Source organism: Zeus faber (genome assembly GCF_960531495.2).
Source record: "Zeus faber genome assembly, chromosome: 5".
NCBI lineage: Eukaryota > Metazoa > Chordata > Actinopteri > Zeiformes > Zeidae > Zeus > Zeus faber.
In genome coordinates this window covers 27,915,614-27,943,346 of record NC_137192.1, presented here as the reverse complement: position 1 = coordinate 27,943,346, position 27,733 = coordinate 27,915,614, and the positions used below count along the sequence as shown (strand labels likewise).

At 48.3% G+C, this 27,733-nt stretch overlaps 2 protein-coding genes across 2 annotated transcripts; one reads left to right on the top strand and one right to left on the bottom strand.

Moving 5' to 3' along the window:
- Positions 1 to 1,465: 1,465 nt before the first annotated feature.
- rhobtb3 (Rho related BTB domain containing 3) lies at positions 1,466 to 21,444 on the top strand (the record flags this gene model as incomplete). Its single annotated transcript, XM_080001098.1, has 13 exons — positions 1,466 to 1,571; positions 1,701 to 1,990; positions 2,756 to 2,948; positions 7,458 to 7,615; positions 7,928 to 8,036; positions 10,103 to 10,298; positions 10,417 to 10,613; positions 14,913 to 15,022; positions 16,510 to 16,619; positions 18,226 to 18,395; positions 19,759 to 19,925; positions 20,161 to 20,257; positions 21,245 to 21,444. 13 exons carry the CDS (start codon positions 1,466 to 1,468, stop codon positions 21,361 to 21,363), a joined length of 2,022 nt encoding a protein of 673 aa, XP_079857224.1. The 3' UTR covers positions 21,364 to 21,444.
- glrx (glutaredoxin (thioltransferase)) lies at positions 20,893 to 27,562 on the bottom strand. The gene is made up of 3 exons (XM_080000591.1): positions 27,171 to 27,562; positions 26,466 to 26,589; positions 20,893 to 21,452 (listed from the first exon to the last, which is right to left on the bottom strand). Exons 1-2 carry the CDS (start codon positions 27,375 to 27,377, stop codon positions 26,476 to 26,478), a joined length of 321 nt encoding a protein of 106 aa, XP_079856717.1. The 5' UTR covers positions 27,378 to 27,562; the 3' UTR covers positions 20,893 to 21,452; positions 26,466 to 26,475.
- Positions 27,563 to 27,733: the final 171 nt, after the last annotated feature.

The following is a 27,733-nucleotide window of genomic DNA, read 5'->3' as shown; positions in this document are numbered from 1 at the left end:
TAAAAAAAAAAAAAATATATATATATATATATATATATATATATATATATATATGTACATATATGTATACACACACACACACACACATACACATATATATATATATATGAATAATAAAGAAATATATATATATATAAAAAATAATAATAATAATAATATAATATATATATATATATGTACATATATGTATACACACATACAAGAAATATACATATCTATAAAAAAAACGATATATATAAATATATATTGGAGTTTCCCTTTGATAATTCCACTGCACCAGACTTTGTTTGGTGCAGGCGACAAACAAAGTCGCTTCAATTTTGTATAGAAATAGAATATAAGACACACAGAGAACATAATGTGCGTGTGTGTGTGTGTGTGTGCGCGCGCGTGCGTGTGTGTGCGTGCGTGTGTGTGTGTGTGTGTCCGTGTCCCCCGTCCGCAAGAGACTCGTCTCTGGGGAGAAGGACACGACGGGGCGGCTCTGCAAGCGCGCACGTGTGTGCATGTGCGTGCGTGCGTGCGTGCTGAGTCAGTTCCCTCTCTCTCTCCGACGCATCTCCACTTATTCCTCTTTTTGCCCGTGACACTTAATTACACCGAGTGACGTCATCTTTCACCGGGACGCGGCGCCGCGATGGAGGAGGGGACGCGCCGCGGATCGGGGGCTTGATCGCCGCGCGTGGTCCCGTGCGCTGCGCGGAACGACAACTTGTTCCTCCGGAGCGTAGAAGCGCCGCCCGCCCGCACGCCCGCCCGCACGCACCGTTGGCCGTCCGATGCTCAGGACGTTCTCCCCGGGGCTGCAGACGGAGCCCCGCACCGCGGACCGCGGAGTCCCGGTCACCGATGAGAGGGATTAGCGGCAGCCGAGCGGAGCCGCCACTCACTGCGGAAAAGCCCGCAGCCCCGTGTGACCACGCACCGCGCACGGCGTAGAGCATGTAAGTTCCACGTCCCACCGGACCCCCTGGTACCACCTCTGTTGGTCCGTATTCAGCTCGTCTGCTTAGTTATTTGTTTGCAATAATAATAATAATAATTATAACGATAATAATCTAAAATAAATTATGAAGATAAAATGGTCGTCTATTTATTTGCTCATTTTTGGACTACATTTTTATTTTACATTGCCAATGTTTGTGTTTTTCAGTAAATGCAATATGCAGTGATTCATTGCATATTGTCAATATATTGCCAATAATTTATTTTTCTCAATTTGTTTTATTTACTTTGTTGTTATTGCCTATTGTTTTGATGTGTGCTGCTGTGAACTCTATCCATCTATCCATCTATATCTATCTATCTATCTATGTATGTATGTATGTATGTATCTATCTATCTATCTTGCTGTCTATCTATCCATCTATCCATCTATCGTCTATCTATCTATCTATCCATCTATCCATCTATCTTGCTGTCTATCTATCCGTCTATCGAAAAATACAACCATGACGTTGCAGACATGGCCAGTCTCCTGCATGACAGTTATCTGTTCAGTGGCACAGTAGTGATGCACTGCCCCCTGATACACACCAACAATAAGGCAGGACTTCACGACCAATTGGCACGTAACACCTCTCCCCTCTCCCACCCCCTGCTCCAGTGCTATACCATTCTCTCTCTCTCTGTCTCTCTCTCGCACTCTCTCTCTCTCTCTCGCCCTCTGTGGTCCACCCCCATTCACTCCATCCACTTAGTCCCCCCCTCCCGTCATCATGGCTTTGTCTGGCTCGCCGGTCTGTGCCTCCTCTGCAGGTCCATTCACATAGTGGCGCTGGGCAGCGAATGCCCAGGAGGAGTGGGGCCGGGGGAGGAGGTGATGGGGCAGGGCCAGCTGCAGGGAGGCCTGCTGTGGAGCTACCTGGGCCACGGGGCCGTGGTGGGACCCCGGGACCTGGAGAACAGCCCGCACATTCCGGCCTTCATGGAGTACACCTCGCGGGTGTTCGGAGACGTCACCGTGGTGGTGCGGGACTGTCCCAGCTGGGTAAGAGAAGCCGAAATGCCGCCCTGGTCGTTCTCATCCCTGGAGCTGTGGGCTTGCCATGAAGTTGTACCGGTCTCTATTTTGGTGTTTTTTTTGGAACACCTGTCTATGGATTATTTTCCTTTATCTGTGTGGGTGACGGCAAATCCGTTCCCTCCAGTCCACGTCTGATTGATGAGATGAGACAGACCCAGGTCAGGGCAGGCCAAGTTTGGGATGCATGCGGTGAAATAAAGTGGGATATGATATATTCGGCAGAGTCACCAACGCGGCGTTTGTTTTCCTCTCCTCATTCTATTACCCACGGCGCAAAAAGGATGTACAGCGTCCTCACGAAAACCCCCCCGAAAAACACGTTGAGGCTGCTTCCATCACAGCAACCACGCAGACGTATGTTAATGTTATTCTAGCGAGGGTTGGGTTTTCCCTTTCAGGGCACGCACAAGAACGGGCGTCCCTAATTGCCTAGAAGTACGAAATGAAGCACAGTTTTAATTTTGAAGCAGCCCTTTGTGCGCCCCATTATAGGGCTGTCCAACCGTACAAAAGGTGGTGACAGCGACAGACTCAAGTAATTCTCCGCCTCCTTATCAGTTTTTATTGTTATTGCTCTAAGCGTTCAGGGTTTCACTGTGTAATTAATGGAATTCTGACACACTCAAAGGGTTTATGCATTTTGAGATCAAGGACGACGTCCCGGGGGTTGTTAAGAGTTCATGGCGATGCTTCAGAGAGCCACTTTCACTCCGTCCCCGCCTCCCCCAGGACTTGTTGGACAGCGACTGGGCCAGCGTGAGGAGCGTCCTGGAGCAGGCGGACATCTTGGTCATCAAGTACTCGGTAAACGACAAGCTGGCCTTCCAGCAGGTGAGGAACGGCTACGCCCCCAGACTGCGCCCCCTGCTGAGGCACTGGGGAGTCCCCGTCATCCTGGTCGCCGTGGGAGCGCGGCTGCACGGTGAGAGAACCATCGTTCGCCGCTGTCAGAGGAGATGGTGCCTGGCGTCGGCACTGGGACGATTACCAGCAAATAATCCGATCCTCTAACAAATCTTGGCCTGAAATATTGCAGAAATGCCGAGGTGTGACACAGCGTGAAGATGTATATCTCTTGGACTGAAATGCTCTCATGCCGCTGTGTGATATTTCAACGCCTTGTTTTCCTTCCTGTGAGGTGGTAAACTGTTTGTTTGAGCGTGGGGCTTTTAGATTGACTCCTCAGCAAAGTGCCTCGATAAAAACAGGTGACCTAAGTCCTGCAAGTCGCCTGTATCGCTATCTGATGATCAAGGTTTCAGTTTTGGAACGGGGAAAGAAAATGCGGCGTCTTTCCATTTCCAGTCGTTCATTCGAGGGGCGGCCACAGCGCGTTGCCCTTCCGGGGGCTGTCGTGTCCAGAGGGTGGACGCTCTTTTGTAAACCCGTCCCGACGCTATCGGGCCTCCATTGCGTCCTTGTTCTCGTAGGATCCATTTCCGTGGTGGCGGCTGTGCAGTTTGATCGCCGCGATAGGCCTTTTTATTCTTGTGCAGTTTTGATGTGGCTCCTCTCCTCCGTGGTGATTTTATCACATCCCTCTGCTGGCGTCAGGGCGCTGGGATCTCTGTATGAGTCCTTTGTCCTCTATCCTGTGCTCACGGCGACGACAGCACTCGTGAAGGATCTCCGCCCGGCCGCCTCCAGGCGGCGGCACCGAAAGTGTCTTTGTATAACACGCACCGACGCAAACGGAACCGGCCCCCGGGTCCATGTTTTTTGGGGACGCTGGAAGTTTTGAATCTGTTGAACCCGTGCCCCGTACACCCGCCCATACGAAAACAGACTGCCGCGTGCACGGAGATAGAGAGACTCACAGAGACATGGTTCACAAGTCAACACACACACACACAGATACTGCAAAACACTTTGCGTGTTGACTGAAAGAAAGCCTCCGTGTGCCCGCCTCTGGCTCCAAATAACACTGACCCCTTTTTAATTTGGACGCTGTAAACAAACCCATCACACGTATCAGGATGTATTTTTAGCTTTGCTGCCAGAGATGCTTTGAGGACCTGTCAGAGCTTCGAGCCGAGACGATCACAGTGCGGCTACCGGGGGAATTTTATTAGTATTTTTTTTCCGCATGGGGAGAGATTGCATAGCATTAGACCAGATCCTTTGTGTTTGTGTGTGGTTATTTTTTTTTTGTTTGTTTTGGTTTTTTTGCCGCTGTAAACCCTTCAACTCGATCCCCGCCACGGCAGAGGACCCGAGGCTCGGCAGGCCGCGGGGGAGGGGGTGGGGGGTGGGCTCGGATGCGGGTCGGGAGAAGGCGCGCACGTTGACGCGGATCCGCAGCGATGCGGAGGTTTCAGTAGCTGCTGGTGGTCTGCGCGCGGAGCGAGAGCGATTCTGCCGCCGGACGCGGCGAACTTGGCGTTTCTGTCCTTTTATGTTCGCGGAAATACGAGACGCCGCCCTCTCCCCTCGGTCGGGTTTTCTCCTCAAGTCGAGTGTCCACGGTCTCAGCGGGATCTACCTGGCCTCACAGCCAGGCTCCGCTCCATCATCGGGAGTCGTCCCCAGTGATCGAGTATTGGGGATGGGGTGGCTTCAGCCGGCTGGGTCAGCGCGGCAGTCGGCCGAAGCCACCCCCTCAAACGCTGGATCAATAGAGAATATTCTGACGCCAATTACTAGAGCCCCCGCCCCACCGGATAGAAAACCAATAGGGAAGTTGTGTTTTCGCCCCCCCTACACTCATCAGGGTCTCAAGTCGTGGTTCGTCTGGGTTTTGCTGCAGATGGCGATGGCAAAGCAAGCAGCCTCGCTGACTTCACACAGGCGCGCGGCTCCCGCCAGGGCGGGGCTGGAGACGAGTTTTTATTTAAAGCGGCGGCGTCGCACGGAGGCGTGCAGGCGGATCTTTACAAGGGCAACGCACCGCAAGTCAGAACCAAAGAGAAAGCCGAGTAACGGCTCGTCAGACTTCTGAAAGTCTTTGGCTGCCGCTCTGACACACAGGCGCACAGGCACACGCACGCGCACGCACACACACAGACTGTGAATAGCTTCTACTTCTACTCTGTAGAATTTATCCGCCGTACGCCTTGACTTGTCCTCTTTCTTCCTGCCGCTCGCAGGCTCTCTTCCATTGTGCCGTCTTTCCAAGGCCCTCCCTCTCTCTCTCTCTCTCTCTGTGTGTGTCTTTGATGGCACGTGCTTCCACGCGACCCCGTGAGTGCTCATCATCGCAGATACAGCGTCTGTGCGTGGAAACACAGATGCATGACACCAGTCTTGCCACCAGTCACAGGACGTGTTTGTGGAACGGTTTGCGGTGGAGCTAGGGCAGTTTTCAGTCAAAACGCCAAAACGGCTGCAACTGATCATCGACGCACTTTAAAAAAAACAAAAAAAAACAAAAACATTTGAAACTAAAATTCACCTTATTTCAAGAATGCACTATTCACTATCCACTGTTAGAATTTCTCATACATTTAACAAGAAATTTGGTCTTTTTGAACTTGAAAGGGTGTGATTGTTCATAACAGCAAAATATGTTTTTTAGATCATAACTCCCAATGTTGACGGAGATTTGATGTGAAAATTGTGAAGATGCATGGACCGTTCTCCCAGCAGACAGCAGCTGCAAATCTTAACGTGTGGTTGTGTTTGGAGACCTATCATGCTCCTCTTCGGGTCCTGAGGTCTGAGCTCAGAGCTTTTGAATTTTTTATTTTTTTTTTTAGCTGAAAATACCACCCAGATTATGCATTCTAGTCATTGTAACGTGCCTCAAACCATAGTATTTTTAAACGGGCTGTTTCTGTGTGTGTAGCTTTAAATGTCAATGAGCAGCCAAGATTCGAGGGTTCAGAAGGTTCTGTGAGCCAACAGGGTTTGAGCTTTACTCCGGATTTGGTTGTATTTCTATGTAAACTTTCACTGATTTCAACTTATCAGTCCACTAAAATCTGTCTCTGAACAAGTCTGAGGCGAGAAATAAGCAATCCAGCTGCTGAATCTTCACCAATTTTAGATCAACAAGGCCTCATTTAAAAGTTTGTTCTGACTTTCTCCACGGTGTCTGGAGCACCGTGGGCGTGGCGCTTCTGTTGTTTCATTCAATTACACAAACGTCTGAAAATAAATACAATTAAATAAAATTTAATACATCTACGGTCTATACGGTTTATACAATACATTTTCCTCGTTTGCAGTTTTGTCATGGAGAGTTCGTATTATTTCCTCATTCTTTTGAAAGATTTGTGCTGGTCTCCGCAGCACTTCCCATGCTTCGCGGGTCCGGTGGCGCTCCAGCCGTGGGTGGAGCTACTCAGACGGAGGGCGGGTTCTAATTCTAATGTGTTTCAGTGCTATGTAGTACTGAGACACAAACCTGTGCGGCTCGTTTCAGGACACGGCTTCTGAATTAGCACGCTCACAATGAACTGTCTTGTCTTATTTCACAGTGTGTGTGTGTGTGTGTGTGTGTTCGTAGTTCCATCAGAGACCCAAATGAACGTGCACAAGCACTGAAAAAAAGTGAGTTTGGCATCATAGATTCCCTTTAACACATTAAAATGCGTTGTCGTATCAGCCAAACTGCACACTTTATAAGAGTCTGAAACATATTAAGACCGCAATGCAGTGTCACTTTAAAATGCTGACTCGTGCAATTAGAACTGAACGCTATTAGTCAGACAGTGCGGGAGCTCTTGATCTTATATTCTCTCTGTTCGCACCTCGATGGCGGAAAGACAAGATATATCCGTCAAATATTTAACTGATAGCGACGACATCACGCTACATTCTAGTTGTATTATCTGGGGGACTCCTGGGATGTGTTGCTTGATTTTGCAGTTATTGATTGAGGTCTCCTACGTAGACGGAAAAGCACCTCCTGGACCAGTGACCACGCCCACGTCATTTTATGCCTAGCCTGACCTAATGCAGAGCAGGAACTTTTGCCCAAAGGTGGAAAGGAGGAAAAACTCTCTGTGACACGGTCCGTTATTTAAGTTGCGGGAATTAGGAAGCCACCCTTGAACGGACTGAAAGTATTGGGCGTCTTCGAAATGCAAAGAAATGTGGCGAACATGACGTGGTCTCCGAGGCTCGTCGTCCTGTGCGGTGAACCTCAAACTGCATCTGGTGCAGCCTTGAAAAAAACAACCCAAAAAGTCAGGGAAATACCCTGTTTATCCGACCCTGGTGTAGAGATCCATACATTACATCATTAAGATCCTCGTTTTTTGTTTTATTTTTACCTTTTTGAAAAATAATGAAACCTGTGTACCCATAAAAAAAAAATACAGGGCAATTTATAAGTAGAATCACATTCACAATAGCTTAGGTTCTGTGAGTGGAGGGGCCCCCCAGCGGGGTGATGGCACGTTTTCGGGGCCCTCGCTACGAGGAGGTTTGAGGGTTTTGCCGCCCTCTCCAACGACGACTCAAATCATTTGTGTGCTTCCTGCTTTAGACGACGGTCCCCCGTGCACGTGTCCCCTGTGTGCGTCCGACTGGAGCAGCTGCGTTCCTCACAGCGAGGGCCTGCAGCTGTCCCGGGACCTGGGGGCCACATACCTGGAGCTGCCCTCCCTCAACCACGTGTTCGTCGGACGCTACTTCGGCAGCGTGGTGAGCGGCGTTTTTTCACGAAAGAAAAAGAGATAGAAAGTTTTTAAATTTTTTTTATATTTATTTAATGTTGTTTTCCTCATTTTTTGGACTTCCCGATTATTTGGTCAATGGATAAATTGCGCTTCTGCCTTGGTTTGGTCTGAGGTAGAACCTCATTTCCCTCAAAAGGCACCGAGCTTTCGTCAGCCAAGCGATTCAGTCGCGATGTGGGACCAGGTGCATCGCACGGAGACAAAGAGCGGTGGAAGCCGCTGCTTCAGCTGACGTATGTTCTGTATTTGATGTTGCTGTTTTACTTTTTTTCTTCAGCTGGAGTTCTTCATGATTCAGTGTCTGAAGCAGAAAGCCAAAGAGAGGCCGGAGAAGAGACGGGTGAATAAAGTCAACGAGCCACGCCCGCCTCACCTCGAACAGCCAGGTCAGGGGATTATGCTGCTACCTTTCACTCTGGGATCTGGGCCTCTGCTTTTGCTGACACTCGCTTCAGTTTTTTGTTTTTTTGGGAGGCAGTCTTGTCCGTACTCTTATGGATTATCCAATAAATATTCATTTCATACACAGTGTATATGTTGCGAATCGATGAAGACATATTGTTTTTTTGCTGTCATGGCACGGACTTCGCGTGCAGAAACTTGAGCCGGCACAAGCGCAGTGAGGGTTTCATTGTTTATTGAGCTCGCACAGTCATGAAAAGAGCCGAACAGAACGGCTGAAGCCAGATCAATATGCTGTGTTCCAAACTGGAAGCGTTGCCTCGGGAGCTGCTGTCTTTAGCTCAGCAACAAAAAAAAAAAAAGGAGAGAAGCAAACAGCCCGGGCCTTATCAAAAATGTTGCTTCCCAATCATTTACGACTCCGTGGCACGACCTCGCTGAGCAGTTGACGAGTGAGAAAACCTGCCACCGCTGCAGCTTCCCGCCGGCTTGAATGGAGTCCAGTGGCGCAAATGTTCAAACCTGTAAAAGCGTTGAATCTCCTTTTCAAAAACATTAACGTGCTTGATAATGCATTTCTGATTGACTTTTTAACAGGAATATCACATCCAGAGCGTAACTCTGGGTACAGCAGAACGCGAATAGGAGGCGGCGCAACTTCCTGTTTCTTGTCTCTTATGTTAGTGCGGATGTAGCAAAAAGAGTTGAAGGGTCTGTACTGGGTCTGGCTGTATCGTGAGCTTGCCCTTTTCAAAAAGGAGATTTAACGGCGTTCAGCAAGGTTGTGCTATGGACATTTGTAAATAATGGGAACCGACATTTTAAGACCTGCGAAGTAGCGAACCTTTCCTTTTAAAGGTGCAGCGTGTATAATTTAGCGGCGTCGAGCGGCGAGGTTGCAGATCGCAACCAACTGAATTGGCGCTGCAACATGGCGGCAGAGAGACGGAGAGACGGTGGCCGCTAAACTCGCGAAAGAAAACGCAAAAGGCCCCCCCGGGCCCGTGTTTGGTTTGTCCGTTGTGGGCTACTGTAGAAACATGGCGGCCTCTGTGATGCGTACCCAGGCCCATGTAGATAAAAACGGCTCATTCTGAGGTCACAAAAACGCGAGGATTCTAATTTTCACGGGATTAAACACAAAATAAAACATACTCATGAATGTTGTATTCCAGTTCTGCCAAGTCCCTTCCTTAAATTCTACACACTGTGCCTTTAAGTCGAAAATAACCCTCATCACAGGAATTGTGAATGAGCTCTGAAATTGACTTTGGCTCATTTGGGAAAGGTTCTGTGGAGGTTTTACACGCCTCTTATCTCCCCGCCTTACATTCCTCCAGTTGCACAGCTACACCTTCGGGTAAAGCACTTTCACCCGTGGCCCCTGAGTCCACCGGAGCAATCAGCTTTTCAAGTGACGTGCTTAGGTGCGCGTCGCCGGTCATTTCTGGAAGCGTCTCTTTTTTCGCTTCCCCCGCCAAAATTCTTGTGCGTCTACTTCCACATGCACCTGTCCACCACGTTCCAGTCGTGGTTTCTGGTGCGGTTCGGTGGAGGTAAAACATCCACCCAACACAAAACAGGCAACGCAGTCATAGCAAGGTGGATAAAGTATGATATCCAAATATCAAATATGCTAAGCTGCCGGATCTGTCGGGAGGGTGGAACCAGAAGGTTTATGGGCTGGACTGGCCCTCGTCCAGCGCCGCTCCACCCTACTGAAGGAGGGCGGCTCGCATTGTCAATGGAATATGAACGGCGGCGGTTCCGGAACAAATTTGAGGGTCCATAAAAAGGCGATGAGGTCTACGGAGGTGTGAACAGAGATTTACAAGAGACAAGGACACAAGACCCTCCTCCATCCACCTCCCCCCTTTTTTCTCCCTCTCCATCCGCCCTCTCCTCCGACTGCAGAGACGCTTTTCCCGCATTTTGGCATCGATTGTTAAATAAATGCTCCAGCGCTACCCCCGACGCACACACCCACACCCACACACACACACAAACGTTTCCTCGCCTTATCCTCCACCTATCCCTGCATCCATTCCAGCGCGCCTTCCCCCGATCCGGGTGGAGGAGTCCAGCTTCTCCCAGGACATGCAGTGGCTGCTGGAGCGCGGCGTGCAGTTTGCCGACGTGGCGTTCTACGCCGGGGAGTCCGGGAAGGAGCTGGGCTGGGCGCACGCGGCCGTACTGTGCGCCGTCAGCCCGTACTTCCGACAGCTGCTCCTGGGGCCCAAGGCCAGGTAGGGGGGCCGCGCTCAGGAAAAGCCCCGGTCGCCATCCGGCTCCGTCGGCCGCGCCCCGTCTGAGTTTTAACCCCCAAAGGATTCCCGGTGACGAGTCTGACCTCTGGCTTCTCAGGGAGCGACCCCAGTCGAGGTGCGTGTGCCGAGAGCGGGACGGGGGCCCCCACTCGCTGCTCTCCACGTGGGACGGCGGCATCGTCGACGACGTGCCGCGGCCGGACGGGCACACGGCCGGACGCCTCTCGCGCCTGGTGGTGAAGGACCCCCTGCTGTGCCTGTGCCTCTGGGAGACGCTCATGTTCCTCTACAGAGGTGAGGCTGGAGGACGTCTTTGTCTTTTGTGTTGTGTGTGTGGTGTCAAAATTGGATCTAAACCTGTTTTTGTAAATGATTGAAGAGTCGGGGACGTGTTTTATGACGCTGTTGTTGGCGACGGAAATGTTTTGGCCTTGAACCGTTCATCTAGTTGTTATCACCGCCTCGGAATCATGGTCTGAGCTCCGAGGCGGAAAGGATTCGTCCGGGAAATCTGGGCCGGTGACCTCGCAACGGGAGTTTGGTTCTGCAGCGTCTGAAAGGATCAATATGTGATCGATTCATTTGCTGCTTTTGTGACGACGTTTTAGCTCGTTGTTGCAGGAGCACGGGGGGAACGGGGAGAACCGGTTCAGTCGCTGACACCGGCATTTCAGTGACGTCGTTTTGCCAACTTTGATCATCTTTAACTTACGTCACATGGATCCCTGCAGCTCTGCTGAGCTCATGCACACAGTTTAAAATGCACTGGATCAGAACCTTTAGGTTCGGGAGTGAGGCTTGCTGCATGGATTTGATTTTTTCTATTTGACTCTTTTGCTTTTATAGTAAATGTAATGTTGAACAAATATTTTTTTATTTATATATCATATTAAGTTTTTTAATTACATTTTCAATAGTTATTTAATATACAGTCAAAAACACTTATAATAGCACACTATACAGCAGGCTGTATACAAGCTCACATTGTAAAGATTCTTAAGGGGGACGTGGCCTATTTGTCCACTGTCATCATATAGTTTTATAGTAGGTGGCGTTATGTTGGGCGCCAAGATTTCCCGGATGTAAAATATCCATAATTCCATTTATAATCCCATTAGACGTGGTTACTAGGCAGGAAACTCTTTCTTTTTACAATGAACCAGGGCTCCTTCAACAATATTACTAAATGCTTGTACCAAGGATTAAACTGGGAGAGTTTCTGTCCAATCAGGTGTCGGGAATGGTCCGACGTGAGTTGTAACGTAACAACTTCTATGAAAATGGAAAGAAAAACAAAAACATTTTAAAATCATTCTATGAGGTATTTGACTTATTTCAAGATCTTCCCACATGATTTTTTTACCTCTTCTTAAGTTACATGAGATTGCAGAGCGGTGCAGTGATGCGCGCTGGGTAGTGGAGCTCGTGCTTGCCAGCCCTTTTGTACAGGACACACACACACACACACACACACACACACACACGTTTCACACACGGTTCCGGCGGCGATGTGCGGCGTGGTGACATCTGAGTCACGGCCGCCCGCCTTTCGGAATGCATGTGAGCAACGTGCACAGACTGACACACACACACACACACACACACACACACACACACACACACACACACACACACACACACACACACACACACACACACACACACAACTTTCAATGGGGCCTAAGATCACACTGTGTGTTTGTGTGTTCATCCAAACGTCCACACAAATTAGAATGTTGCTCTAAAGGAAGGAATACGATTACAGGGTTCGTGTTTCAGTTTCCGTGTGAATGAGAGAGAGAGAGAGAGAGAGAGAGAGAGAGAGAGAGAGAGAGAGAGAGAGAGAGAGAGAGAGAGAGAGAGAGAGAGAGAGAGAGAGAGAGAGAGAGAGAGAGAGAGAGAGAGAGAGAGAGAGAGAGAGAGAGAGAGAGAGAGAGAATTTCAGAGACACTTTTCGTGTTTCTGTGCGATAACGTGAGAATAAGAAAGCGGCTGGCGAGGGATGTGAGTGCTGCACGTGTCACTGAACCCAATGTGTGTGTGTTTATATTTGTGTGTGTGTGTGTGTGTGTGTGTGTGCGCGCACGCAGACTGAAGACAGTATACACTCCGCGCCGACTACGGATGCCACGTCTACGTAAAACACTGAGGAAACCGTGTTCAGCGCCGTGTGAAGAATGACTCCTGTAACCTTGAACAGGGGTTTGTGTTTAACGCTGCGGTGTGTGTGTGTGTGTGTGTGTGTGTGTGTGTGTGTGTGTGTGTGTGTGTGTGTGTGTGTGTGTGTGTGTGTGTGTGTGTGTGTGTGTGTGTGTGTGTGTGTGTGTGTGTGCGCGTGCGTGCGGTTATTGCAGTGCAGTTGTGATTCAAACCCTGTTTCCTCCCTAGAAAAAGGAAATCTTTCTGTGCTCTTCTACAAAACAGACGGAAGGTTCCGTCCACGCTTGGACTCCACCGCTCGTGGGTCGGCGCAGCTTGTGGTCGCGGGGGGCTCTGCTTGCCGCGCGTTTCACTGCCCTGGCTGCATGCGGTCAACAGGAACACATCGAGTCAGATGTTTGCCAAGTTATGAGCCAGCCCTGCTCCGTTTCGTTTCAGAGGAACCTTCCTGTTCTGGGCCGATCGGGTTCAACTTTGTAGGTCAAACATCCTGAACTAAGCGCAAAAACCCCTCGCTGGCACAGAGGTCTGCTTTCTTTCATTTGCCATTGAGATCCTACGGGGAAAGGTGTAAGCGGGGTGAAAGGTCACACATGCTGTGAGACAGCTCTGTGTAACCCGGCTCACCGCCCAGACGTCTTCCTGAACGCACCCTGTTACGATGGAGGTGTTTGCCTCTCCACCTATGGTGGAGGTGTTTGCCTCTCCACCTATGGTGGAGGTGTTTGCCTCTGGACTGTTTGTGGACATTCCCTGAGTCTGTGGCTTGTGGGTGACGCTAACACGGTGCGACTGTGTTTGGTATTGCAGCGCTGCCGGATCATTCACTGTGCCAAGGCGGTGCTATTTAGAGCAGGTTCTCCAACCGCCGGCCCGGGGGCCACATCCCGCCCGCCAGACAATTCACCGCGGCCCAGCGGATGTTTTCAGAATACGAAAGAGTGAAATGGAATGTAACAATAATTTTTTTACGATGAACTCTTTAAGAGGGAATTTTTTTAGCCCCGGTCAGCAGGAAGTTTGAGTTTGAGACACTCATTTTACGTGTCTTCATGTTGTGCTTATTTAGCACATTCGTCTTTTTGCGCAGCATGAGGGCAATTGTGAGAAAATCTTTGACTTATTCCCAGATTATTATCAGGGGGCAGTGGATCAGGAGGTAGAGCGGGTTGTCTAGTCATCGGAAGATTGCCGGTTTAATCCACTTGGTAGCGTGCTGATGTGTCCTTGAGCAAGACACATAACCGTTACATGCAGCCACTGCTCAAAGATACGTCAGTTACTAGGATGTGAAATGCAGAGAAATTAATTTTGTTGCCTCAGTACTTGTACCCTGTGCAATAACAATTAGTTGAATCTAAGTATTTGACAAGGATACAGGCTTCATCTTTTTTTTATCTAAACACTCCATCCATCCATTGCATTGCATTGGACGGGATTGCGTTTTTTTTTTTCCCTTCCACCTGTGCTCTCAGCCTCCAATCCAGTTTTTCCAATTTCCGTCCCTGCATTGGCGAGCGGAGAGCTCACCGCAGCCGATGGAGCTGATCTCTCATCGCAGCAGATGAGGAGGCAGCGCCGTGCCGTGTCATCACCCACAGCCACGCGTCCAAGTCATCCCTCTATCGGCCCAAACGCTGCCATTTTGAACTGGTAATGAGCTGAATCTCCGCTCTGCTCTCCAGCTCCACCCCCTTCCCTCCCTCGACGCGCCGCGCTCAGATGACGCCGAAGACTCCACCCCCGCCGGGCCCCGGGGCTCTGTGCGCTGGGTTATTTAAAGGAGCGCGCCCGTTGAAATGAATAATGTAGCCCAGATGTTGTCTCTCACCCCTCCAAAAAAAAAAAATGTCCTGGCGATAACAAAAGCCAAATAGCTTTAAATGTTTGTCTTCGTTTGGGTGGATTAGTTCTCAGACATGTTGCTTTCATCCCTTCAAGGTTATTTACCGACCGCGTTGCCCTCGGGTTTTTTCGGGAACTGAACCGAGGCGATCTTCCTCTGAACTAAAACACGCGATTATATCCGATACTGAGTTATTACAAACGTTTGATGCGCCAGAGAAACGAACAAACATGAAAAATTCCTTCTCATGTCCTTTGTTTTTTTTTTTTTTTTTTTTTTTTTTTGTTTCAAAGATTGCTGCGTTCTGGTGAATACACAAATCAAAGCTCAAGAAGAGATCGGCTCAAGCTAAAAAAACATTGAAACAAAGCTAAAAAAAACAAGTCATCACGTTTAAGTTGTGTGCGTGTGTGTGCGTGTGTGTGTGTGTGTGTGGGGAAGGACGTCGGCCTGTTAGATGCATCGCTGTACTCTCAGCACATCCCATCGTCTGGAAGTGGAGTGATGTTTGTTTTTGGAGGGAAGGGCGCTCTGGATGATCACTGTTGGTGTACAGAACCCGGGGTGTGTTTGTGGCTGTGGTGCAGGAGCGTGGGAGTGGGAGCACCTGCAGGAGGCGCTGGAGGAGAAGCTGAAGAGCACCCTGGCCGTGGCCCAGCTCATGGACCGCATACGCTCCTTTGTGGGAAGGGAAAAGGTGAGGTCCCGAAACGAGAGGCCGGAGCGTTTTCTGGCACCAGGTGTCACGGCGTTAAGGTCCTGGGATTATTATGGGATTATTATGGGACTCCGTGGGGGATTAGAATTTGTAGTCTGAACCCATTCACCCCGACCACGAAACAAAGTGACGTAGATCCTCCGTTGTGAACCCCAACGCAAGACTAAACGACTCAAATGTATTTAACTCTTACTCGGCCCACAAATAAAAAGATCAACCTTTCACCTTTAACCTTTAACCCCTTCATTAAAGTTGACGTGCCAAAACTGTGAAATATTCACATCTTCCTCTATATTACACTAATTAAAATAAAAAAAGATTATACTAAATAAAGGAATGTGCCAACCCCCTCTAGTTGGCAGGATAGAGCCCAACAATCTAATTACACAGAGCCTCATTTTTTAGGATGTAATCACATGTTTTGTTGATTAAATCCATCCCCCAAAAAACTAATCTCATAATTATCAAGGGCCAATAAACAAAGCTGTAATAACGAGGTTGTAATTAATATAATTATTACATAATAGTCGTCACTAATCACCTCTTGCTTATGAGAACAGAAAGAATACGTGTTTCCTTTGAAGATTTAACTGGATGATAGATCTGCATCCCTATTTCGGAGCGTGGGGCGGGGTGTGTTGGGATGGGGCACGGTGGGGATCCTACTTTCGGACGTTTGAGGAGAGATCCTGAGAGTGACGCGGCCGCATACGACAACCCTGGATCTCCTCTGGGTGGAGCTCCTCTGGGTGGAGCTCCTCTGGGTGGAGCTCTTCGGTGTGGAGCTGGGTCCGCTACCTGGGGGAGCATTGAGGAGCTCCTCCAGGGCGGGGGGGCGCAGTTGCACTACGCCCCCAGGATGCAGCCGGATGCCCGTGACTGATCTGACCTTCACATGAGTTGGTTTGAATCCTAGACAATGGTTCCATTATTGGAATGTTATTCTACTGCGAGCGCCGAGGATATTATTCAACGTTCTTGGCGATGCTCAACCACCGGCGTCGTGCTCGGGCGTGGACGTCTTTGTGCTTCAGTCGACAAAGGAGGGATCCGGTGTTTCGGACGGGATTCGGCGGTTCAGCCGGAATTATGGCTCGATGCCGCGCGCGTTCGCATCGGCTCGCTGTCAAATGCTGCGCGGCGCCTCGGTATGGATCTTGCATAATGCATTCTTTGCGTGGGTCGTTTGACCGGCCGCCTGGCCCCGGCGCCGCGCTCTGTATTAGCCAGATCCATAGCGGCTCTCTTGGCAATGCGGCGAAAGTGGATTTGGCGAGAGCGGAGCGAGACCGGCAGACAGGCTATTAGTATTCAACAGGGGGAGGTGGGGTGAACGCGCCGAATGGCAATTGTTTTTTCAAGCACCTGACTGACCCCCTCCTTATGTACGTGTCATGGGATGGATGGACCTTTCTGTCGGCCTGCCTCCGTAACCCCCTCCTCCCTGTGTGAACGGCTGCTTGCAGGGCCTCAGGGACACGCCCAGCGCCCGGGCGGCTCAGCTCGGCCCTCAGACCCTTGTCAACCTCTTCAACTCGCCTCTCTACTCCGATGTCATATTCATGGTGCAAGGCAAGTTTGGGCTCATGCATCACGCACCGACACACACACAAATATTAAACGCATTCAGGATGTTTGTTTATTAAAACAACCACATTGAACATGAAGTCTTATAAATAGGAAATCAGGTTTTCATGTTGCTAATAAATGTTTAAATTGCTGCACATTTTGCCAAGAGTCAGGACTGCCTCGCGGTCTAGGCCCGGGGTTCCCAACCACCGGGCCGCGGACCGGTGTCAGGCCGCAGGGCATCTTCTCCCCGGGCCGTGAGAAGGAGGGCGGGGCTGCCCTGGTTAGCTGGCGCTTTTTATTTAATTTTTTGCCAAGCCCCATCAGAGTGATCTCAAATCGCAAACAGGCATCGAAAAGAAATCCGTTTTTGTTGTATATGTATTTATATAATATCTGTTTATCGATCTATTTATCCCCCCCCCGCGCTGTATACGCTGCTCAACAGTGGTGGGTGGCCGTGGTGCGGGTGGGGGTGCCCCCACGCGGGGTCGCTGCGCGTCACTCTGCTCGCCGGATCCGAAATTGGGGGCCGAATTCCAGGTTTATACGCGAAACACAAGCATACTTCTTTTTGCCTGACCCTTCTACTCTGTTATTTTATATGTATTTTATGTATTTATCTTCCTCCCTGCGTAACGGGGAGACACTCAAGCCACTTTTATACAGAGATTCCACAATATTGCCGCAGAGAAGATCCGTTTCCGACACGGCTTTGCTCTTTTACACCGAACCAAACAAAGGCGGCATGACTTCACCCCCGTGTGTGATTTTAGATGGATGCCGGATTTGCGGCATAATGCCGTGATCATGGGGGCGTGAGGTGTAAAACAACAGCGTCGGCTTCTAGTGCGACGTATAACATAAGGTTGAGGAGAATCACACCGATTGAATAAATACTATTTTAAATTTCTAAATTATTTCTAATTGTTTTCAGCCACCGGCAGCACCGGCAACCGAGCGCACCGTACCGTATCCTTAACAGTGATCTCATGCGGGAACAGACTCCGTGCTCCAGGATCCAATCGGTATTAGAAGTTTTTTGGATTGTTTCTCCACGTGGGAACTTCTCTGTAAAGGAGGCAAAAGTGTGAAGCTGCTGCAGAAAGCACCCCCCGTTCTAAATTTAAAGATAAAAATTTGAATATATTCCAATATTAAAAATAATAAAGCATACATATTGGAATGTGATAATAGAGGAATATCTGCAGCCCTAATTGGTATGAAGGTTAATTTTGGCCCCAAATGGAGCTTTTTTTTTTTTTTTTAACAATAAAAAAATGAAATGAATTGGGCTTTTTACACAGAACAACGAGGCGGAATAAAGGCGCAACATCCCCACCTTGAACAGGCTGTGCGGTACGGGTCCAGTCCCTGATAATAAAAAGGTTGGAAACCCCTGGTCTCGGCCAAAAGGTCTTGGTTCAAACGTTGTCGTTATCTGTACATATGAGCAAGATCTACCTCTGGGCTTCAGCGTCCAATCAGAGGGTTTAAACATAACCTGGCCCTGGGGATGTCCATTAAACAGCACACAGGTCGTTGTGCAGGCGTTGCTTTGTAACGCCGCTCCTCTCTGCCATTACCTCGCCTTTTTTTTGGGTTCCAGGGAGCGTGTTGCCGGCGCACCGGGCTGTGCTGGTGGCGCGCTGCGACGTCATGGCGGCCATGTTTAGCGGAAAGTATGCGGAGGCACGGAGCCGAGTGGTGCCCATCCACGGAGTCTCCTCAGACACCTTCCTGTCCTTCTTGGAATACCTCTACACTGACACCTGCTGTCCTGGTGGGTTCACTGCACAACCCGACCAACTGCGCCAGCAAGGCATGAGTGAATGACAGAATGAACTCAGAAATGACCCGGCTGAATATAGCGGCTCAAGTTCTCTTCCTCGGGATTACTGTAATTACTGTAGGTCTTCCTGCCAAACCACAGTAAACCCACTTGGGCTCCAGCCCACTGTGTCCTCGAGCAGTGGCTGAAGATAACGAATGAATGCATGGATGATTTTCAGAGGATGAAAGCCCAATTAGAGCGCACGCTGACCAAATACATTTCTTTGAGGTAACGACAAATCCCCGTCGCCGCGAGGAGCACTCTTGGTTCCTGTACCATAAAAATGACAGCCAACCTCAAAGCGGTCTTAAGGCCCCCTGTAAGAAAAGAACAGATGACAAGTCCTTATTAACCATCTGCGTGATTGAGATGTCCTGCCAAATTCCTGTCTCGGGAGACGCCTGGAGAAAAGCACTCAGCTCAAATTAAATTAGATTTAGTAATGACTAAATCCACCCAGAGCATCACCGCTTTCGCTCACATTTAGCAGCGCCGCCGCCACAGATGTGCCGGTTTTCCTAGAGAACGGGGCTGTTGCCATCTATTACGATGGATGATACCCATCCATCAAGGAAATGACCTGTAGCGCTACCATATCCAAAATACTTCCATACTTTGTGAGGACACAGTAAATATCGTTGTTAAAGCTGAAAAGGGGTCCGTTTCATTTCCAGCCAATCGGGGGTTCAAAACGTACAAAGCATACGAGGCGAACCCCACGACGGGAGCCGTTGTGCCGAGTCTTTGCCTGCTGCAAAATGCAGACAGACTACCGGAAATAGCTCTATTTGGAGAATGGAAAACAAAAAAGCCACCGCAAAGCCACGGAGGCTGCGGCAGCTCTGCCGTTACGCAACGGCTCAGCACTCAAGGTCACCGCAAGGTTACTCCTCCAGAAGCAACCAAACAAAAAAAGCCGCTGGCGTCGAGTCCGTGCCGGAGCGACGCAGGAGGACCTGCGTTTGGATCAACGTGCACCATGCGGTGGAATGCACAAGCCCGGCTCTGACTAACGCTGAATTCAGACCACAGTCACGTGGATGATCACTGCCGCCAGCGTTCTGAATAGGGAGAAGCCGAGGGCGGCAACAGAAATGTGGCTGGAGAGTGATTTTATTTGTTTGACGCTGCTTCGAAATGATTGACGATGTGTCTCTGAAATACGACACGTGATGCAAGAGCCGCAGCGTTGCGTTAGTCATCCCGAGCACAAAGCCAGCTCAGATCAGGTCCAGATTTTTCCTGGTCCGTCTCTGTTCTTCACAGTGCTGCGTGTGTGTGCGTGTGTGTGTGTGTGCGTGTGCATGTCCAGCCAGTGTGTTGCAGGCCATGGCGGTGCTGGTCTGTGCGGAGATGTACCAGGTGAAGCGGCTTCAGCACCTGTGTGAGGTGTGCGTGTGCGCCTACCTGCAGAGCATGCCCAGTAGAGAGCTGGCGTCAACGGGCATCAGTGTGATCCGACTGCTCCGCAGAGCAAAGGTCAGTGTGAGTGTATATGTGTGTGTGTGTGTGTCTTGGGGGGCGACGATCTTTGAGATTAAGAAAATTGAGACGGCTTTAGGGGAGGAACTTCCCGTTTGGATAAATGTACTCTCTGCTTATTTTTATGTGACCAGTTTCTACATCCAGCTGCTGCACGAGGCTTGTCTGGTTTACTGACCATATTATGTTGAGAATGAGTCACTATTGTTCGTCATGACTTATTTCCCTGCAGTGTCACAACGCAGAGCAGCTTTACATCTGGCTCCTCCACTTCATCGCCAACAACTACTTGATCTTCAGTCACAAACCGGACTTCCTGGAACTCTCGGGTCAGTGCGCAAGCTCTCAAATCCTTCCTCCACTCCCAAGACCTCCAGAAATAGACTGGCTTTGAGTTAAAAAAAAAAAACAAAAAAACCTCCCATTGATTTTGAAATGACTGCTAGTTTCATATTTCTAGTGGGTTAAATACAGACTCTAAAAATAACTCTGGTGTATTGGCTTTGAGTGGAATATGCATCGGGTAAACTCTCTGATATGACAAATGCTGCTTTTGTCGTAGAAATGTGCTGGAAAAACGCATGTATCAGCTGTGACAAACCATACATTTCGATAACTGAAAGAAGTAAGAGAAATAACTCCTCCACAGAGCACTTTAGTGTGTTTTGCGACAGGTCAACAAAAAGATTAAATGTATGCAGCTGCAGTACTTACCTGGTCTTCAGCAGGTTAATCAATCAATAAATCTTAGCTGAAGAAGAGTTTGGCCTCCGCGTTCGTGCGATGCTCATTAGTCAAACACTGCACCGCAGCCTGGCGGCCCCTCCCATGTTGTCAAATCTTGTTACGCACATACACTATCTCTTTAATGACCCTGTTACCTTTGCCTGGCATGTCAGAAAGCAGTTAAAGATATCAGTAACGACAGGCCGGTTCAGCGATCAATAAGCACTCTGGGCATTAGCAGTAGCAAAGTTTTATTGTCATCATGAGTCATACAGAAGAAACTTGTTAAGCATCAAATGGACGGTCTTGAAAGGCACAAGTAAATTAAGAGACTAAGCAAAAACAGACAAAATTCCTTAGCCGTCGGGCTCTCGTTAGTGTAAACAAAGCAGCGCCGGGCTCGTCATAAACATTGACAACAATAAAAAAAAAAAAAAAAAGAAAGGGCGATATGGTGCATGTGCGCCTTCGGTGAATATTAGTGCAATAATTATCCTTAATGAGCAGGATGCCTTCTCTAAAGCTGGTTAGCGGTAGAAGTGCTAATGCTAACGTTCTGGCTTGTTAATGTGTCTGTGTGCGCGGTCCAGAGGAGGAGCGGGAGCAGGTGGAGAGGCTGCGCTGGCCGTCCAGGGGCTACCTGCAGGAGCTCAGCGAGTACCAGCAGCGGAGACGCAAACTACGCAAGTCCCGCTGCATAGTCATGTGACCCCCGCCGGACGCCGCGCCCTGTGAAACTGGTGGGAGGAGGGTTGGGTGGGGTGGGGCGGGTGGGGTTTGGGAGCACTCGGTGTGAGGCTGGAAAACACGGGGGTTTTGGGAAAGGGGAGCGAGGAAGAAAGGAAGAAACGGGAGTTATAATGGCTTCTGCAGACTCGTGCTGGATCTCCTTTTGGTCCCCGGAGGAGGACGGCCGCGCGGAGACAAACGTGGCAAGATGGCAGGTCACGGAGGGCCCAGCCAACAAGGGGTGGGGGCCATAAGGCACCACTTTTCTGCCTCAAGACCAATGCATTGGAAAGCTTGTGCATCCTGGACCAAAGTACTCTTCCATCACGGACGTATTTTAAGGTGCATTTACGAGGACTGTCTGGGGTCCGGCCAGGGGAATTTATCTTAGAGCTCAGTGTTTTTCCATCGTGGACTTCAGTGTACATTCACATAGACAACACTGGTGGATTTCAACCGTCTCCATTAGAAGCAGTGATTTGACTTCCTTCAAACAAGTGGATGTACATATTTGCCAAAAAAAAAAAAAATTAACAGACCGGGACATTTTGGCGTCCAAGAGACCTTTTTTTTCTGGACACGTCTGGACTGCATTAAAAGGAAACCGTGCTGGACGGTCATACTGCATACTTAACACCCCGGGATGTCTACGTCTGATGTATCGCAAACAAGGCAGAAACCGATGTGTACAGACTCAAACAGTCTCTCTAATCAAACCATGGACGCCTGTTTCCTGTCAGATCTTGAAAACACAAGAGTGGCGCACATGTAGCGGTACTTGTTCCCCTGCGTGGAAATTAATTCTGGAGTCCCATGAATACGCTGCGGCTCCATCAGTGACTCACCACGGCAGTCACATCGATGAAGGCAGAGCAACCAGAGCTGCTGGAAGCTACGCCAATGCCTCCACTAGCACAGCAGTTTTTATCTGCAATTTGACAAATATACTATTAAGTCTAAAGAGGGGAACATTAAATGAATGACTTTTATTAATATCCTCCATGTATAAAATATAAACCGATACTTGCCAAGATGTGATGAACTACCTTATGGATCTATATACATTGGTCATGTGGGTTCCATTTCCCTTTCAGGCCATTCAGGGAATGGCTTTCACTTGAAACCTTTACTTAAAATATGCATAATTCTATTTAATTACAAGAAGGTACTTCAAATATATATAAAACATTTTTTTTTTCATTTTCTTTATCATGTTTGCTGAAATGGTGAGTTCAAATAAGAGAGTCCTAAGACAGACACACACTTTTGATTTAATGGATCTGGACTTTTATATATTTTATTCATCATGGAAATGTACACCGATCAGCCACAACATTAAAACCATTGACAGGTGAAGTGTATAACATTGATCCTCTGGTTCCAATGACACCTGTCAAGAGGTGGGATACATCAGGCAGCAAGTCAACAGTCAGTTCTTAAAGTTGATGTGTTGAAAGCAGGGAAAATGGGTGTGGTAAGGATCTGAGCCACTTTGACAAGGAGCACATTGTGATGCTGGACGACTGGGTTAGAGCATCTCCAAACCACAGGTCTTATGGGGTGTTCCTGGTATGCAGTGGTTACTACCTACCAAAAGTGGTCCAAGGAAGGACGACCTGTGAACAATGTGGACAATGTTCTGCTGGGAAACCTTGGCTCCTGGCATGATATGGATGTTACTTAGACACGTACCACTGACCAAAACATTGTTGCAGACCAAGTACACCCCTCCTGATGGCAGTGGCCTCTTTCAGCAGGATAATACGCCCTGACACACTGCTAAAAATGTTCAGGAATGGTTTGATGGACATGACAAAGAGTTCAAGGTGTTGACTTGGCCTCCAAATCCCCAGATCTCAATCCGATGGAGCATCTGTGGGATGTGCTGGAACAACAAGCCTGATCTATGGGGGCTCCACCTCACAACTTCCAGGACTTAAAGGATCTGCTGCTAACGTCTTGGTGCCGGATAGCACAGGACACCTTCAAAGGTCTTGTGGAGTCCATGCCTCCACAAGACAGATGTTTTGGTGGCACAAGAGGGAGCTACATAATATTAGGAAGGTGGTTTTAATGTTGTAGCTGATCGCTGTATGTTTCTGTGGTCATTTTATTTTTGGTGTAGAGTCAATGGGGTCCCTCTTCATTTTACAGTCTTCTATTCTCTAACTGCTATGTACATAAGATCTGTTTGAAAAAGAAATAGGCAAGATTTCAATAGGTAAATTGAACACCATAATATGATTGATCATGAAAAGACTACCATGGTCGCATACTGGAGTATGAACATGGGACTGTCGTTCAATTTTGTTGCTTACAGTGGGTTCAGTATTCAGACCCCTTCACTTTTTGCACACTTCATTGTGTTATAAATGCACTTTTAAATGGATAAAATTGCCATTTTTTACTATCTATCTTCACTCAATACCCCATAATGACAAAGTGAAAACATGTTTTTAGAAATTTTTGCAAATGTATTAAAAATCATACCGTTTACGTAAGTATTCAGCCCATTTATTCAGGTCTCCCTACAGCTGTCCTATGGGGTTTAACTCTGGGCTGTGGCCGGGCAACTCAAGAACAGTCGAGAGACTGTCGAGTCCCGTAGCCACTCCAGCGCTGTCTTGGCTGTATGCTCTGGGTCATTGTCGTGCTGAGTGGTGAACCAGCGCCCCTGTCTGAGGTCGCTCGCGCTCTGGAGCGGGTTTTCTTCAAGGACCTCTTTGTATTTGGCTGCATTCATCCTTCCCTCAATTCTGACCAGTCTCCCTATCCCTGCCGCTGAGAAGCACACCCATAACATGTTGTTGCCACCACCATGTTTCACCATAGGGGTGGAAGTAGCCAGGTGATGAGCAGTGCCTGGTGTTTGACAGACATAGTGCTTGGAGTTTTCCCCCAAAGAGTTCAATTTATGTCTCATCAGACCAGAGAATCTTTTTCCTCATGCTCTGAGTCCTTTATATGCTGTTTGGAGTTTGCCAAGCGTCATACCTGGCCTGGGCCTGGTATGACAGGCCATACCAAGGCCTGTCATACGCCTTCTACTCAAGAGTGGCTTCTGTCGAGCCACTCTCGCATAAAGGCCTGATTGATGGGAGTGCTGCTTAGATGGTTGTCCTTCCGGCAGGTTGTCCCATCTCTGCAGGACTTCCGAAGCTCTCTTAGAGTGACCGTCAGGTTCTTGGTCAACTCCCTGACTAAGACTTTTCTTGCCCGATTACTCAGTTTGGCAGGATGGCCGACTCCAGGTAGAGGGCCGGTGTTTCCAAACGTCGTCTTCCTCACAATTATTGAAAGCTTTAGAAACGGTTTTATAACATTGCCCTGATCTACGCCTCGCCACAATTTTATCGCGGAGGTCTACAGAAAGTTCCTTGGACTTTCTGTGGCTTGTTTTTTGTCCTGACATGCAGTGTGAATTGTGGGACCTTATATACGCAGGTGGGCCTTTCTAAACATTGTCCAATCAATTAAATTTGCCACAGATGGACTGCAATCAGTTCAAGACATCAGCAAAGGCTCTGAATACTTATGTAAATGCGATTTTCGTTTTTGATTTTTTTAATTTGCAAAAATGTTCATTATCGGTTAAATGGCATTAAATGGCAATTTTATCCATTTATAATGACATCTACAACACACGTGTGGAAGGTGAAGGGGCCTGCATACTTTCTGAAGCCACTGTAACTGCATCTTTATCAGCTGGTGTATATGGTTACTGCAGCAAAGCTGTATCACAATATCTAGATTACAGATGGGCCAAAGTTTGTTTGTTAATGCTCTACTAGGTAGTGGGTGGACTAAATGCAAAGTCAAATTTTAACATAGTCTAACATTGTAACATAAAAAATTACAATAAAACTGCACATTTTGACAAACGTAAATAGGCCATATAAATTTGGAGGACAAAAAAAACATGCCATGTCTAAATGATACATATAAGAAACAATACTACTGAAAAGCTTTTCACCCATTTATGGTTTTCGGTGCATTGTAGTTTGTTTGGTTTTTAGTTTGTTACTTTATAGTATAAGTATAAGATAAACCTTTATTAATCTACAACAGGGAAATTTACATCGTAAATGTTGGTGTGAGGTAAATCCAGTGCAGTAATCTTACAAAAGACCGTTTCACTAGTAGACTATTTTGGCAAATCCCTGTTTTAAGATATCTGTGGAATAACAAATTTGAATGCTGAACTTTTAGCCATGATGGACTACCCTACCTGGAGCCAAGTAGGCCAAGTAGTTCTTCTTCTACTACTACTACTACTACTACTACTACTACTACTACTACTACTACTCCTCCCATTTGGATGAGCACTGGTGCCGTAGTAGGATAGTAATCCTCTCACTATTTGTGTGTGATGCTCAAGAGACTCTCTCAGACTGTGTTGGCATATTGGCCTCCATCTCCTCATAAACGAAAAAACAAAAACAAAGAAAAACCAACCCTTGTGTGGCAGCTGAAAGGGGGCTGTGAAACAGAGGAATCAAGCGCTGCATTTCCAGCCGACACTTCAGCATAACTGTAGCTCCCCACGGCTGTGCACAGTGTGGTTACTATGGCATCTGGCCCTCGATAAAGACTTTGAGAGGGAACGTTCCTAAATAAAGCCTGTCCCTGAATAAAGACTTTCAGAACATGACTGAAGGTCTGCACTCGGACTGAGCATGCGTGTGTGTGTGTGTACGAGTGTGTGATTTGTCTGCAATAAATCAAAGAAATTTTTGGATCTCGTTCCTTTTCTTTGGTGTTCAAGACTATTTCATTTTCCTCAGTATGTGGCTGAATCCCAGGAATATTAATGGCCGCCAAAGTATATTGGGGACCTGTGGAATTGTGCCAAAGTATATTTTTTAAATTCGCCAGAGAGAACGACGCCACCTGCGAGAGACACGGCTCTCTGCAGCGCTCCGAGCGGGAAGTTATGCTGCCTTCATGGGAACTCAGAAAACTGTAAGGGATGCAGTGTTCAGGAGAACTCGGAAAACATCGGCATCAGCCAAATTGTTATTTTTTGAACATCGGTGCATCCCTAATGAACGTGCGTGTGTGTGTGTGTGTGTGTGTGTCTACCTGGGGCGGGTCACTGCAGCGCTCCAATGGACTGGAGCATGCCCTCCAGTTGTCCACTCTGATCCAGCTCTGCCAAGTCACTGCCTCCTCCCACGCAGTCCTCACCAATGAACACCCTCGGCACCTGTAGGCCCCAAAAACCGATCCCCGCCGAACCGGTTGCACATTCCAATACAATTATTATTTTATTACGCGTGTCAGTATTTACAGCTATAATCATTTGTTTCATCCGAGCATCACCGTGGACCAGCATAACATTATTTTCAACAGTTTGCTTTTATGTTGTGTGCTGCTTTTCTTGGCCAGGGCCCTCTTTTCAAGGAAAATTCAATCCTACTGTGGATGAAATAAGTGTTTAAAGAAATAAGTCAACAATAGTGATACAATAAGCCCTTGGATTGGAATGTTTCCAATATATTTGTTATAAAGGGGGCATCTCTTCATAAACAAAGAACGTCCCTGCCCACTCTTCCCATGTTAGAATAGAAGACAAGTTAATTGTCTTATAATATATAATATGTTTGATTCAATCGCTGTGTGATGATGGGATGTTTTCACAGCACATTTTATTCCATTTTTCTAACTGGAAGGAAACATTAAAACAACTTGGAGGTTGTCGGTTCGCCTATCGGACCCAAAGAACAACCCCACCCGGCACCCAGAAGCAAAATGCCGGGGTAGCCCGGTGCCCTCCCCGCGCCTCACCGTGCGGGCCCCGGTGATCTCCAGGAAGTAGTCCTGCATGCTGCCCATGTCGCTGCGGCCGCTGATGTCGATGCACTCCAGGTGTCCCGGTTTGAACTTGTATTTGGACAACACGTCCCTGGCCATGATGCAGAAGGAGCACGTCGGCTTCAGGAACACGACCACCTTGTCGCCCCTGATCTTGGTCTCGACGAACTGCTGGGCCATCGCCCCGGCTTCGTGTGCGTGGAGCGGGCGATAATGTTAAAAACACCAAGACGCGTAACGGACACCACGCAGGGCTGGCGGCTACTAAGCGGAGGTGGCGGCTTCTACGCGGGGCTGGCGGCTTCTACGCGGGGCAAGCGGCCACCACTCAGGGCTAGCGGCTAGGCTAACAACAGTGCGTGTGAGCGGAGGGCGCTCTTGAGGGGGCGGGGCTGGGAGAAGCACCGCCCCCTTCTCAAACAGACGCGCGCCTGCGCAAGACCAACGCGTCTTTAATAATAATAATACATTTTATATTCTAGAAACTTTGAATTCTATCACACTTTCATATTCTATTACTACTTTCAATATTATTT

What these genes read in the sequence shown, in the direction of transcription:
- glrx (XM_080000591.1), bottom strand. Translation starts at nt 27,377, where the DNA reads ATGGCCCAGCAGTTCGTCGAGACCAAGATCAGGGGCGACAAGGTGGTC. An exon ending in AGATCACCGGGGCCCGCACG is followed by an intron (nt 26,590 to 27,170) that starts GTGAGGCGCGGG and finishes TGGGGCCTACAG; the next exon opens with GTGCCGAGGGTGTTCATTGG.